The 15,918-nt window shown below is 39.8% G+C and overlaps 1 protein-coding gene across 1 annotated transcript; it reads right to left on the reverse strand.

Annotated features, from left to right (window-relative positions):
• Window positions 1-59: 59 nt before the first annotated feature.
• On the reverse strand, window positions 60-15,321 carry LOC124631830 (protein adenylyltransferase Fic). Its single transcript, XM_047166456.1, has 4 exons — window positions 14,155-15,321; window positions 13,559-13,756; window positions 7,960-8,402; window positions 60-1,476 (listed from the first exon to the last, which is right to left on the reverse strand). The coding sequence occupies exons 1-3, from the start codon at window positions 15,183-15,185 to the stop codon at window positions 8,270-8,272; spliced, it is 1,362 nt and encodes a 453-aa protein (XP_047022412.1). The 5' UTR covers window positions 15,186-15,321; the 3' UTR covers window positions 60-1,476; window positions 7,960-8,269.
• Window positions 15,322-15,918: the final 597 nt, after the last annotated feature.

Here is a 15,918-nt window from a genome sequence, read left to right on the forward strand (position 1 = left end):
TAAACAACTGCATTTGTTCACTAATGAGAATGGTAGGATGTATGCAATAAAACAAAATATTCAAAGAACTTAGCTTCTATATTTAGAGCAAGTTTGTACTGGTATCATGGAAATGCAAATAAATAGTCGCACATAAATACTGGAAGACAACACAAACCACATAAGTACATATTTGGGATAATTCATGTTATATGATTTAAAATAGTAGGATCGCCAGCCAGTTGCAACTTCGTGGAAAATAAAAAAGTTAAGAGATTAATCATAAAGGTATTTGAAAATTGCTCCTAGTATTGTATTTTTCATGTTTTACTTCTAAAATTGCAACTGCTGGTAATATTTTTGAATAACACACATCATTGGTAAAGTAATGATAACATCACATCGGCCCTTAGCATTATGGTACATTAGAAATATTCTAGAACATTTTTTAGTTAGGCGGAAGGGCGCGTTGTATTTATTATATTGCGTTAATAAAAAATAAAAATAAAACATTTAAATAAGATAGTTTCAACGCAATTTTTAGTTAATGTTCAATTTAATATTATGGCAAAGAACAATTTTAAAGAATTTATTAAAATTTAGAAACATGCTAAATAGCACTTTGTGTATCAACTTACAGTTGAATACATTCTAAATACTAATCCTACACAAAATAAATTAACAATTTTCATCTAGTCTTCCTTCACCCGAAAATTTGTGCATTCTAATTAGAAAATAATAAATAAATAATCAATTATCACAGCATATTCCTAGTGATTTTTGTGAATATTTACAATTTTGGTGGAGTTTTAAAAAACCTGTTTGTTTTCCTGTAACAAAGTTATCGCAGCTTGATGGCTTTACAAATGAAAATGTAGGTATAAAAGTTATTTTGTAATAGTCGTGGAAGCACTTATTTGCCTGTGCCAAAAGTTTAATAAGATCACATTTCTAAAACTACGCAAATGCTGCTAGCACATAATCTCTATCCTGCAAGTCAATATTACAAAGTTATAGATTTCTTTGGTTTTAGTTAATTTAGTACACATTAATAACTTGTCATGGCCCTTTTATGAGCGTAAGTTAGATAAAGTAATATAAACTTTATTCAATTTGCCTATAAACAATGCCTTAACAGTCTGCTTTTTAAAATTAGTGTAGTAAGTTAAGTTTTTTTTTATGCTCCGTTGAATAGCTCGCCTGCAATTTGTAGTAAACATATAAATTTTTGACAATTATTTATCCCCTTAATTTGGGCTTAAGTGGTTGAATGCCGCTAATTAGAGAACAATAGAAAATCAAATTTGTCTCGCGTGGATCCGCGCACCGGCAAGGGCAAATGCAAGGAGTTAAGACATTGTATAGAAGTTCGTCATAAGTCATATTATTTTATACAATACTCGATATAAAACAAACAGCTAAACAATCCGTGTACAGAGCCACTAGTCACCTGCCAGCAGGCGTGTTAGCACAATGGAAGAAAATATAACATAACATATAACACTATAACAACAAACACATTGTTGGTTATAGAAAGTTTATTGTAATTCGAATACAGACATGGTAATTAGTTACATAGGTAGTTCACAAACACACGTCGTACTTAACTACATAGCCACGGTCGCGAGAGTTAACACATCGTGCGAAATACATGGCGTCGTGCGCCGGACTGGCGACTCAGCGAGCGTCCCCGCTCGTGAGAGTAGGCCCTCGCTCCCCGCACCCCTCTGCCGGCCGGCCACGTATTGGTCGGCTCGGTGATCACGCGATGGCCATATATGGCCATGGACTCGACCACGAAAGGTAGGCGCGCGTTACACACTCCCCCTTTAGACCAGGGAGGGTCCCCCGACTGGTCGAACAACAGTAACGCGAGGCTCTAAGTTACATCACAAGGTAAGTAACATTATAAATTAAACATTGCAAGGTAAGCAAGCCTATATAGCCTATAAGGTAAATAACAATACAGTAGACTTAAAAGGTAAACAATACAAGATATGTAAACTTGAAAGGTAACCAATACAAGGTAGGTAAACTTATAAGGTAAACAACCCAAGGTAAGTAAACTTATAAGAAAAACAACACAAGGTAAGTAAACTTATAAGGAAAACAACACAAGGTATGTAAACTTATAAGGAAAAACAACACAAGGTAAGTAAACTTATAAGGAAAACAACACAAGGTGAGTAAACTTATAAGGAAAACAACACAAGGTAAGTAAACTTATAAGGAAAACAACACAAGGTAAGTAAACTTATAAGGAAAACAACACAAGGTAAGTAAACTTATAAGGTAAACAACACAAGGTAAGTAAACTTATAAGGAAAACAACACAAGGTTAGTAACAACTCAGCTGAACAACCACCTAAGGTAAGTAATATAGTTAGGTGACACCCTTCCGCGGTCTACCCCTACCACGCTTAGGCACCATCGGCTCAGGACACTCACCTTCCCTCGCATGATATGGGCGTAAGTCAGACACATGGTACTTACCAAAAACTTCCCCCGTCTTACTATGAGCTAGGAGGTAAGTGGTAGGACTCACCTTCTTAGATATAACGTAGGGTCCGTCCCGTTTCGGAGTGAACTTGGACGTGATACCTTTAGCAGTGCTGCTGAGGACATGAGTCTTCATCAACACCAAGTCACCCTCAAGAAACTTTACAGGCGAAGACCGAGTTTTATCAGCGTATGCTTTACGTACATCCTGATGACGTTCGAGGTTCTCCTTGGCTGTCGAGATGGTATCCGCGAGTTTCCGCAGATAAGGTGTGATTTGTGGTACAAAGTTTTCAGTTTCGACCACAGTTCTCAGGTCAGCTTGAACTGTCAGAGGAGACCGCAGCTCACGACCGAAGGTAAGATAAGCAGGGGTGTGCTCGGTAGACCGGGTAACGGAACTATTAAAAGCAAACCGTACAAAAGGTAATACCTCGGGCCAATTCTGGTGACGACCTTCCACCAAGATGGCGAGCTGAGCCTTGAGGTCTCGGTTCTTCCTCTCAACTGGATTAGCTTCAGGGTGGTAGAGAGGCACAAGGCTTTGCTTTATACCTAAGACAAACATAGCCTTCTGCATAACATCTGCTACGAACTGCACTCCGTTGTCTGAGATAATACGCCTTGGAAGACCAAACCTCATAAAAACTTCATTAACCAAAGTTTTGGCACATGTCTCCGCTGTAGCTTCAGTAAGAGCGAAAACCTCCACCCATTTACTAGTGGTATCCTCCACTATCAGGATCCATCTCTCACCTTGAGGACCTTTAGGCAACGGACCGAAGAGGTCGGTTGCAACAGTTTCAAACCTCTGAGCTGGAACTGGAGTTTGTAGCAGACCAGCAGGCTTGACATTCGACGGCTTGAATCGTTGACATTCGACACACGTCTTCAAATAGTCAGTAACAAATCTTCTCATCCCGGGGAAATAGAACCTTTGCGAGATACGATGTAAAGTCCTATCAATTCCACCATGAGCGGCGGTGGGCGAGTCATGGCACTCGAACATGACTGTGCTCCGCAGGCTCTCCGGGACAACGAGCTGAGGCTCCTCCGAATCAGTATCCGGGACGTACCGATACAAAACACCTTGATTCAATAGGTAACCTCGCTCGGACCAACGAGTAACAGAAAGGTCATCCTTACCTTCCAAGTCCAGGATGATCTTGGCGACTTCAGCATCTGCTAACTGCGCCTCCCGAGTTGAGGTGGCATCCCAGCGTGGAACATCCACGACAACTGGGCAGATGTCACACTCAGATGCAGAACCATCTTCCAACACAGGGCGGCTAAGCGTGTCGGCAATAACATTAACTTTACCTGGTGCATACTCGACACGTAGATCAAAAGCTTGTAGCTTCATGGCCCAGCGAACTAACCTTCCACTAGGTGACTTGAGAGAAAAGAGCCACTTCAGGGATTGGTGATCAGACATCACGTGGACCTGATGACCATCAATGTAACCGCGGAACCGTTCCACAGCCCAGACAACGGCGAGAGCCTCTCTCTCCGTAGTAGAATAATTCTGCTCGGCTGGCGTGAGCAGACGGCTGGCATACTCGATCGGATGTTCTTGATGCGGTGACTCCCCCTGGAGTAAGGCAGCGCCTAGGGCATAATTACTGGCGTCGGTTCGCAATATGAATGGCCTCGTGTAGTCAGCTTGCACTAGTATAGGTGCCGTAGTTAACAACTTCTTAAGAGTATCAAAAGCCTTACCTTGCTCTAGACTCCATTGCCACGCCTGTGATTTCTTAGTGAGGCGGGTCAGCGGCTCGGCCACCTTCGCAAACTCTGGTATGAACTTACGGAACCAGGAGCATGTTTGAAGGAAGGTGCGCAGCTGTTGGAGGCAGGTAGGTTCTCTCATACTAAGTACAGCATGTACTTTGTCTTCATCCGGTGATATACCTTCCTGGGAGATCACGTGACCTAAGTACTTAACCTTTTCTCTGGCGAATACACACTTGTCTCGATTCGCACGGAGCTTAAACACTCGGAGACGGTCAAATACTGCACGGAGATCTGAAAGGTGACGAGTATAGGACTCTGATATCACTAGGATGTCATCTAAATATGTCAGTACGGTGACGTCATTAAGTGACGACCCCGCACGGAACCGGTCAATAAGCCTCTGGAACGTAGCCGGTGCATTCTTGAGTCCAAAGGGCATACGTAAGAATCGGTACGTACCAAACGGCGTGACAAACGCGGTTTTATCCTTATCCTTGACCTTGCATTGCCAATAGCCACTCCGAAGGTCACAGGTGCTCATCACACAACCTCTCTTAGTGGACTGCAGCAGCTCATCAATACGCGGCATAGGATACGCGTCTGTCTTAGTGACAGCGTTGAGTCTCCTGTAATCTACACAAAACCTATACCCACCGTTAGACTTCGGTACCAAAACAGTAGGTGCAGACCAGGCAGACTCGCACTCCTCGATGACACCTTCTGCGAGCATCTTGTCCAGTTCTATTCGCATGACCTCCTTCTTCGCCGGCGTGACCCTGTATGGAGGCACGGCGATAGGAGGATGGTCACCGGTGTCGATGTGATGCTCGGCAAATGGCGTTGGTTCCCCCACCTGATCAAAAATATCAGAATACTCACCCAATAAATTTTCAAGGTCAGAACGCTGATCCAAGGTCAATAGTGTGCCCTCGTCCTCCCGCAGCAGGTTGACCGAAGCACATTCCACCGCCTCGCGTGAACTCTCTGTGAGCAGGGGGTGAATGACCTGAGGCCGATCAGCTGTGAACCACGTCATATTACTAAAATTTAAAACAATCTTAGACTGCCTAATAAAATCTATTCCCAAAAGGGTTTCGTTATTACATGCATCGGGGAACACAATAAATTCAATAGGTATACACAGTGACATACATTTTACATTCACACATGTAAACAAAACGGTACTATTTCTAATAGTACCATCAGCCAGTTTCACCGACATGGTTTTTGAAACAAATGTATTACCCAATCGTAAAAGTAAGGCATACAGGGTCGAACCCGCGATACTACGTCGGGCCGCGGTATCAATAAGCGCTGAGCCACTGTGCCCTAAAATTTCAATATTTAAAATCGGTCGGCCTTGGCTGATAATAATATTATTCTTACTCTCACAGCTTACATTATAACACTCACTGAGTACCGTGTTAAGTGAGTAGAAAACATTTTGTTGTGGTTGTGAAACTGAGTTATTAACATCAACATTACAAGTTGAAACATTTTTACACGACGGACAATTTGATCTAACAAACCCTTTCTCGCCACAACCATAACAGAATAAGTCTTTAGAGCAGTGGTTCTTAACCTTTTTGTGATGAGGGACCACTTTATCAAAAGTTTGGCTTGCCGGGGACCACCCCATTGGTTTGCCTAAATAGAGGGTTCTTTGATAAAGAATACGAGCACACTTTATAATTAGCGCTCATTTCTTTATTATTTAGCAAAAAACTAGACTTTAATTTAATGAGATTTTTGTGACTGCATTCTCTTTACTAACTTCAGAATTCTTGGCTCAGCAGGCACTACTTACAAATGCGCGAGCGAAGCGAGCGCGAAATTTTTTTCGGACTCGTACGGACGTAAAATGTATCCCAAACGTACTTAACTTTTTGTTTGTTGACAAATGCAAAAACGAGGGCATATAGTTGCTGAATACGCGAGCGAAGCGAGCGGGAAATTTTAATTATTTTTTAAGACTCAAAACCAAAATTACGTACAATGTAGCCCAAACGTACTTAACTTTTTGTTTGTTGACAAATGTAAAAACGAGGGCATACAGTTTCTGAATACGCGAGCGAAGCGAGCGGTAAATTTTGATTATTTTTTAAGACTCAGAACCAAAATTACGTAAAAGGGCTATATTTCAAACCTTAATTTTTTTCTATTGGTCAAGTAAGATGGATAGCAACGTCGCGAAGCAAAGCTTCGCGGACCACTTGGAATGCCTCCAGGGACCACCAGTGGTCCGCGGACCACCGGTTAAGAACCACTGCTTTAGAGCCTCTTTTTGGGCAAGACTCACGCGTATGACCACGACACTTACAATACACGCAAAACGACTTTTTGTTTACACTATCACTCGCGGCACTAACACTCGGCGAAGTATTACGCTGGAGCTGCGACGACGACGGCTGTGCCCCCGCGCCGCTGGACAGCGCTGGCGGCTTCGACGCGCCCTTCCCCGCCGAATACGGCGTCTGCATCGGAGCGGCCGCGTGCTGAGCCCGCAAGCCGGCCGCGCTGGGTCGTGCTGGCGCTGCTCGTGTGAGCTGTGACTGCGTGTTATTGTTACTCGAACTTGACGACGTTGTCATCTCTTTTTCGGAGAGCGAATCTTCGACGGCTCTCGACTTTTCGATTAATTGATCGATGTCCTCAATAGACTCGCGCGTTACGCGTTTACGAATGCGTTTGTTTAACAAACCGTAAACTATGTCGAGCTTGATTCGTTCGTCTAGACTGTAAGGTAACCTGCTCATATGTGCGCGGAGACGACCGACGAACACCTCCGTCCGTTCTTCACTTTGTTCCGCGGCGAACATATCCCGGAATACCTTATGTGGCGGACGAGGAACACCAAACATCGCCCGCAGCTTGGCAAGGGCGTCATCCCACGACGTAAGCGATGCCTTAACGCCGCGGAACCACACAGCTGCCTCGCCATGTAGAAGCATCGGGAGACCACGGAGTGCCAGGTCATCGGGGACAGATGCACACTCTTTGTAGATTTCCACGGAGTCGATAAACGCTTCTACGACTTCTGGATCTCTGCTATGCCCGTCGAAGCGTGCCGTACACTTGGACATGTTGCCGGTCTTGCATGTCGACGAGGGCGTCGGTGAGGGTCGCGCTGATCCTATCGCGTGCGATGCCATGAGGGATTCGACGAGCTGCCGGTTCGCTTCCGCCTGAGATTTCGCGAAGGCGGCAAGGAACGAGGCCAACTGGTCCCCAGACATGAGCGTTGGCGACGGTCTCGGTGCTTCTTCATCCGAGCTGGATTGCGCGTCCTCCACATTAGCGTCGGTACGTACTTTGCGTGGCGGCATTTTCAGCGACGCAGGTATAAACGCGAACACTAATGTCCTAAGTCGATCGGCAAAGAACCGGTTTAAACTGGCTAGCGGATTCACGGCCACTAGTTGGAAGCGCCACTTATAACAACAAACACATTGTTGGTTATAGAAAGTTTATTGTAATTCGAATACAGACATGGTAATTAGTTACATAGGTAGTTCACAAACACACGTCGTACTTAACTACATAGCCACGGTCGCGAGAGTTAACACATCGTGCGAAATACATGGCGTCGTGCGCCGGACTGGCGACTCAGCGAGCGTCCCCGCTCGTGAGAGTAGGCCCTCGCTCCCCGCACCCCTCTGCCGGCCGGCCACGTATTGGTCGGCTCGGTGATCACGCGATGGCCATATATGGCCATGGACTCGACCACGAAAGGTAGGCGCGCGTTACAACACTTATTTACAATTTGAAATGCACCACAAGGGTTATTTACAAAGAATACTATAAAGAACAGTATAATACAACATGGAACATATTTTTTGCATTTAATTTAATTTACAACTCAGTAATTCTTTAATCGCGATTTTATTGTTTAAAAAAACGTAATTGATTGAATTTAGAATTTCACAAAAAAGTTACAATACATGTTCCAAAGTCACAGTTGAATTTCCTACTTAATCTAAAGAACCAATACTAGCCATGGCAATTTTGGGTTCAGTAGTGACAGTCACTGTTACCGTTATTTCCCCAGTATCAGGTTTCACAGCATGTCATCTTCGAAGCCTTCGCCGGTAAGTATGTGCGGATCGCCGATCGCAGGAACCATGTGCGAGTACTCGCTGGTAGCCCATAGATACAGGTTTAGAGTTCGCTCCGTACATTGCGCTATGAATCTGAAAGAGAACAGAATTTGAAATTAGCGGCGTTGAAAATAATGAAGTAAATATAATGTTATATGTAAAAGAATAATAGAGTTAATACAACGCAGTGGTAAATTCCAAGTCTGAATGAAAACACGCTCAGCATATTATCTGAAGAAATACTATTAAAACAGGGGCCCGATTCTCCTAAGTTAATAATGTCAAAATCGAATAGAAATCGAATCGCAATATGATCGCAATAGCAGTTTTAACCATATCGGGCATTCTGCTACTAATAAAAGACCAATCGTATTCGATTGACATTTGATTGGAGTGCGATTGGTCTGCTATTTTGGTGATTTTGGTCCATACGGTAGTTTGCTGTACAATCATTTTGCAATCGTAAATCATTTGCAGCCAAGTGATTCATTATTGAATGACAGAAAAGGATAAAAACGTTTATTTCAAAGAAAAAATAGCGGAATGCCACATACGTTTCAATCGTAATCGAGTCGGGATTGGATCTCAGTCGAATCGAGTCGAACGTGAATCGTATGTTGCTTAAGTAAAATTAGGAGCAGCGGGCCCCAGAATGACTGCCGCAAGTATAAAAATATTGACAAATGACAAACAATCGAACAATTCCCTCGCTGAAATCGCGATAAGAAATAGAAATTACATAAACTCATTATTATGACGGTCCATACCCTACCAAGCTTACTTCGTAAATACTTAACTAGGAATTTATTTCAGCAGGCATAAAGGGAACATATTATTATAAGGTGGTAAATAGTCTATTCAATGGTTACACGTGGATGTCAAAATATTTAGCTGTATTATAATAAAATCTCAAGTTTATGTACATTTTATAAAGTACAAATACGTCATATCTAGTTTTTTTCAGTTTAATAAGTAAATTGGTGTGGAAAATTTAAATTGATTGCAAATCTAACGAAATGTTAATGGTGTAGCGAAATAACCACGATTGAATACTTATTGGAGAAAAAAATAATATCGTTATATCAACTCTCTTAAACATGCATACAATTAAAGCTGATTTTATTGATAACTCCATTGCATTATAGTAAGTTCAACTCAGTCGTGCGCGCGGCCCTATGTGTGGGTAACCCTTGTACATATACAGTGAGTTTGTGTGCGTGACAAGAGGTACAGTCGGGTACAAATACAGTTATTTAGGGGTTGTATACGGCTGTTTAAAGTACAGTTATTACGTAATTTAGTTTATTTATTTATAATGATTCTGTATCGCTACTTGAAAAATCAAATGATGAATTTTCGGATTCGCTACTTTCACCAATGTTAATTATAAATTCTGACTCCATGTCAAAATGTCTATAGTATTCTTCTTTTTTCTTTTGTACATGTCGACAAGTATTACCCAACATCCCTTCATCAATTTGACTTAAACGTTCATTTATGAGTTTCATTATTTCCGTCTTATTTTGGTCGACATTATGCGAAGCAATATAATTTTTTAAAATTCCCCACACATTTTGTTTCCATTATTATACTAAATTATAGGTCTTTTACATTCTTAGTCCACACATTTATTTATTGTCCGCGTACCCCGAGCTAGAAAATATGTAAGGAGTATTTAATTAATCTTAGATATTTCACTTCATTTATTTCTTAGCTACTGTCGATGTCAATTTGAAAAGCCGTATGAGAAAATAATGATAAACTGTAAAATGTAATAATAAAAAGCTTTGAATGTTGTTTCATTTTTTTGAAACGCTACCTGACTCCTTAAAACATTTTCTCCGTGATGAACTAGACATTTTCGTAAACGACTGTACCCATAACAAAAAGCGATAAGAACACGTCATGCTCGGACGACGTCACTGTCACACGAATGAAAGTTGTATATTTACAAGCCGACGCACACATAGGGCCGCGCGCAAATCTGAGTTGAACTATCTATGTTATGGACCATGTGATTAATTCGGGCATTATTAATAATGCCCGAGCATTATGAATAATGTCTAGCTTTATCGGGCCAAGTGATTAATAACTATCTTAACTTCATTATTTATCACATTGCACGGGCATTATTATATTGCTACATGACAGTTGGGCAATTTGATAATAAAGCAAAAAATTGAAGTTAGTGACGAAAACGTATCCCACGTAACAGTTGCCCGGGTAACTGGGTTGAGGAGGTCAGATAGGCAGTCGCTCCTTGTAAAGGACTGGTACTCAGCTACATCCGGTTAGACTGGAAGCCGACCCCAACATAGTTTGGGAAAAAGGCTCGGAGGATGATGTGACGAAAACGTATCGCTGCAAAACCGACTCCACGTAGTCTTGTCTGTCCTACCCCTAGAGTGCAATTCAAAACCGCGTAAGTGTGGAGGGGCGAGGCGGCCTGCGAGCTGAGGCGCAGGTAGTTTTAACGCTCGCCGACGCGGCTGAGGCTGGCCGGCTGAGCCGGCCAGCAAGCCGAAGCTGCGGCGGTGAGCGTGAAAACCATCTGCGACGATAAGCTCGCATGGGACCGCCGGAGCCCCGCAGCACCGGAGCCGTGACAGAAGCCATGCTTGCTGCATGTTGCTTGCTTACATTTTAAACGTACTGAGTTAAAAAATTAGAAGCTAAATAAATAAATTTTATGATGTCATTTAATAGTATTTTAGAAGTTTACTGTTAGAACGCATGCTACAAATTTAGATGCTAAAAAATAACCATCATGCGGAGTTGTATTTAGAGCGGTTTACTTAGAAGATAACGAGTGGCTGAGATAGTATTATTTAGATGCTCGTTAATTGTGGCTGACTTAGTAATTTAGAAGGCAACATACATTATTCGGGGCGAATAATTATATTAAAAAGGAGCCTGTTTAATAAGCACCCTTTAAATATGACTTTCCTTAACTTTCAAATGCAAAAACTAGTGGATTTTTAAGGCAGAAGTCCTTCATAATTAATCCAAATCATGAGGCTGATTATTTAAGTGGTTTAATATTTAGTTTATTTTAAATTAAATGGCAATAACAATAAAAAATTAAATATATAAATATGTTTTTACTTTGCTTGTATTACTTTGCCCAAAAGGTCACGGGCAATATGTATAGTGCCCGGTCAATTTGATTATTTGAATAATTATTATCAAATTGCGCTCTCATATTGGGCATTTTTCATAATGACCGGGCATTATGTATAGGGTATGATTTAAGCTGTCACCAATTTAATTCATTTTGTGTTTCTTAAATAATAGGGTTTGCCCTCAAAATAGTAGATTTGTCACCAAATGTAGTCACCAAACAATATAAAATCATTTCCACTATAAATTACCGAAAATCATGGAGATATGGGGTCAAGTACCAAATAAATGATTTTGTATGTATTATAATAGGTTTGTCCTAATAGTATTTAAGCAAACTAATTTAAAGAGATCACCATTAAATCATATATTATATCACTAGAAAATTTCATGAAGGTCTAAAAATGTAGGGTGGTCGTCATCATCATTTCAACCAAAAGAGTCTACTACTTAACTGGCCATGTGCCTCCCCCCAAGGGCTTTAGTTTCCACAGGTAGTATAAATATATTTAAATTAAATTTCTAGCTGAATAGTAAATAAAACAATTAATCAAAATAATCAATATTTATTGTTAAAAATCTCACTGCCCGCGCCACGCATCGTATGATCGTACCTACAACCAACCTACAACCCATTCGTTGAGGCCCGAAAGCGCGCCAATTTGTCTCCCTTCCCTTCCTCTTCCCTTTGAACATATTTATATTAAAATTATAAACTGATGTATTAAATTGGTAACGAATACATTATTTTAATAACTGAACGAAATAAAATGTAACTACTGTATTGGTGACAAAATAACAAATAAAAAGGAGTCGCAGTCAGGGATCGATTAATCGATTTATTTGGTGACAGATCTACCATTTTGAGCACCAAGCTATTATTTAAGTAATAAAACTATTATTATAAGAACGAAGTTTATATTCATGTAATGCACTACAATTTTATTGGTAATCCATCTCATATTTTACACATTATATTAACAATAATTTGCTAATTCATACCTGGGAACACTCTTTGTTTATCTGAGAACGAAAATATTTCGTGGCGATAGATCTATTTATTAGGTGATACAACTTGATGACAAATATAAATTTTGGTGACAAAAAATATAGTTCCCTTATGTATACTGCTCAATTTATCACTTGGTCCATAACATCTATAACAGATGCAATTTTATTTATTCTAACACCTGACGCAAAAAGACGGGTGTTATAAGTTTGAGCTGTGGGTCTATTTGGAGTACAGCAGCTTTGCGGATGAACCAATATTCTTAAACATATCTCTAGAAATAAAAAGGAGATTGGGCAAGAATGTATGAAGTTTGGTCCAAATGTCCACCACGAAAGAGACCTATATAATTAAATAGTCCACTTAATTTAGAGTAACTTTTACTAAGAAAGTAAAAAAAAAAACAATGCCAAAAAAAAGTTATAGCCAAAAATGTATTCTTAATTTTCGGTAGTTTTTGTATGTTATCATTATTATTTTTTATTTTATTCCACTTCCATTTCCGCATTTTATCTAAAACTAAGATGAGTAAGACACATTTGAATATAAACAGCCCATATTTGTTTGCCCGATGGATGTACGAATCACTAACCAATTGAGGCGCCAGAAGTGCTTGAATATACTCAGCTGTTCCTGGATCTAAGAAAGTTCGATGTTACTGGTGGTGTCTTCTCTCTAATAATGAACAATTATATTTTGTCAGAAGTAACAGAAAGTACGAAAATCGAACATCGCGGAAAGTAATTGAAAAAATGAAATTGAAAAAAATCTATAAAATGTTTTATTTGATTTTGCTATAACTTTTTTCTGGCATTATATTTTTTTTTACTTTCATAACAAAAAATGTTCTATATTTAACGGGCTATCTAGCCATGTAGGTCTCGTGCGTGGTGGACATTTGGACCGGAATCGCCCATTGTCCTTTAAATAAAAAACATGAATACAAATAACACATATCACACACAAATCAATTACGACGTACAATTACAACAATCAATTACGTAATTAAATGTATTTTCTTTCTTTCTTTCTTTCTTTCTTTACAAATAACACCTATTTGCAAGGGGTTTTTACAAAACACAGGTGTATTTTATAACCATTGCAATATAAATATTCTCACCTAACAAAAGGTCTGACATCACCCTCGTTGGCAGTCTGCAAGTGTTGGTAATACAAATGACGATGCTGCTTAGCGATGATCACCGGTGGGTACCCTGCCTGCATCAGCAGCAAGTTCATGAGAAGTCTAGACGTGCGGCCGTTACCGTCTATGAATGGATGTATGTGAACTAGTTTGTAGTGGGCAAGCGCTGCATATCTGGAATTGTTTGAAAATAATATTGAAAATGTGTAGGGCTTATTTTGGGCAATTATAAGATTTGATAACAATTTAAAAAGATTAACTGAAGGAGTGAATATGCACTTTGTCATAAAAATGTTGCAGGAAAACATAATTATTTCAATAGTTCACACAGCACACAAATAGCAAAGACTTGGAAATGAAAGTCATATGGAGTGTGTTCAGTGAGACACAAACTACTTTCTATTTAGTGAATGTTTACATGTCCATGTATTTGTTTACATAATATAAGTAAAGTTTATCTTGAATACTTTTGATATGAGTTTTTATTTACAATTTATAGGTATATCAAAATTATAACAAAAACAGGAACTTCATTTAAAAACATTAATTTGTGTGTTATTTACATAACTCACCTAACAGGATGCAAGTCCAAAGCATCTTCTGAGTTCAACCACTCCAAGAACTGTATCATCAGCCTCTGTATCTCCGAGGGTCCAGGCGGTATGTGCCCACCAACATAAACCTGTGTTCTGCGGAACTGACCTCCCTCAATAGGATCCACATGACCCAACACCCTTTTGTGAATCTCCAGTATATCACCCATCGTGATTGCCCGTAATCTGTACAGCAGTGTGGAATTAATGTACTTCATAGCTGCATCTAGACCTAAGATTTCATTATGCTCATCTATACTTTTCCCTGATACTGCTATCCTAGTTTCTAAAACACTTCTAGTCTGCTGCAGTGTCATGGTATTTCCTTCAATGGCAACAGTGTGGTAAATGTGCTGGAAGTATGCTTCTTTCTTTGCTCTCCTTAAAGCTGAGTTACTTTCAGGTATAGATAGTAGTGCATCTCTCTTCTCATCAATCTTCCGTAACATTTCTCTGTCTAAGTTCTCCACTATGCTGGCAGTGCGCTGCCTGTTCTCTAAAGCTCCAGTATGCTCAGGATAATTTGTTAAAGCTAAAGTATAAAGCTGGTCAGCCTTGACCACATCCTTCTTCGTATCTTCTAAGAACTCACCGTAGTGGTTGAGTATGTCGGGGTGTTTCGGAGATAAGGCGAAAGCATGTTGAAACAATTTCAATGCTTTGTCATCTTTGCCTACCTTTTTCATTTCCAAAGCAGCGTTCAGAGAAACAACTGCTTCGGCATCGCGAGTTTTGTCAAATGATCTCAGTGGGGGCGGAACCGGATTCTCTTCAGAAATGGGTTCCAAATAAGTACCATACAAACCATCTGGTATGGGTGCAAATGGCTTCGCTAATTTCACTTCGTAGTTTAACAATTTGTGCAGCGCTATTATAACTGATATCGTACACACCAAACTTGATAAAATTAGCACAGTTTTACATCTATCTACGATCATTTTTGTGTTGATTTTCCAATTACAACCGCACTTCATTTTTTCGGTTTTGTTTGTCCTACCTATGAATAACATGATTGCGTCGTTCACTGTAGCATATGTTTACCGATAAAATCTCTGTAATGACTGTAAAAGTTTTAGATTTCATCGTATATTGCAATATTGTTTCTAAACTCTAATAACAAAAAAACACGTAAGGTCATTGTTGACATTTTGACACACTGAATGTGTCATCAGTCAGTGTCAGGCCCGAAATGGTAGAAAAGTGTTGAAATGTTTGATCTAAAATAAAATCCCAGTTTAATTTGTACACTGCACTAAGCTAGATTTGATGAATTGAGAAGTAAATTATATTTTTGTACATTCAAAACTGATTAAAACTAATAAAACAAAGGTTTCCTACCCATTCATTTTTAAATTATATATCTATAGTTTTCTACTATTTTAATAGAAAGTTTACTACAACTAGCAACACCTGTAATAAGCTGTCAGTGTCAATTTTAACATTTCATTACACGCAGAAAATAGTTTAGAAAGAGGTGAAACGATGCTAACACATGTTTGTAGAGTTTCAAACGCGAATGATTTTCGCTGATTTGCAAGCCGAGCCGCCCCTGTGTGAGAAGTGTGCGGTGTACACAGGTTCGAAGGTAGTAGGGGAGCCGTGTCCCGGTGCGACGCTACTTCGTGAGCTTTGAACTACATATTATTAACACCATTTATTCTTAAATGTATATAGAATAGGTGGTATTAAAAACAATATACCAGTGGCATCGATTCCTATATTTTAATAATGTCTACTCATTGC

Source organism: Helicoverpa zea, chromosome 1 (genome assembly GCF_022581195.2).
Source record: "Helicoverpa zea isolate HzStark_Cry1AcR chromosome 1, ilHelZeax1.1, whole genome shotgun sequence".
NCBI lineage: Eukaryota > Metazoa > Arthropoda > Insecta > Lepidoptera > Noctuidae > Helicoverpa > Helicoverpa zea.

Bases quoted from the DNA above. Each gene is read 5' to 3' on its own strand.
- LOC124631830 (XM_047166456.1), bottom strand. From the start codon at position 15,185: ATGTTATTCATAGGTAGGACAAACAAAACCGAAAAAATGAAGTGCGGT. The intron at 13,757-14,154 runs GTGAGTTATGTA...AAACAATTCCAG, and splicing joins TTGGACTTGCATCCTGTTAG to ATATGCAGCGCTTGCCCACT. The intron at 8,403-13,558 runs GTGAGAATATTT...GTTCTCTTTCAG, and splicing joins GATGTCAGACCTTTTGTTAG to ATTCATAGCGCAATGTACGG.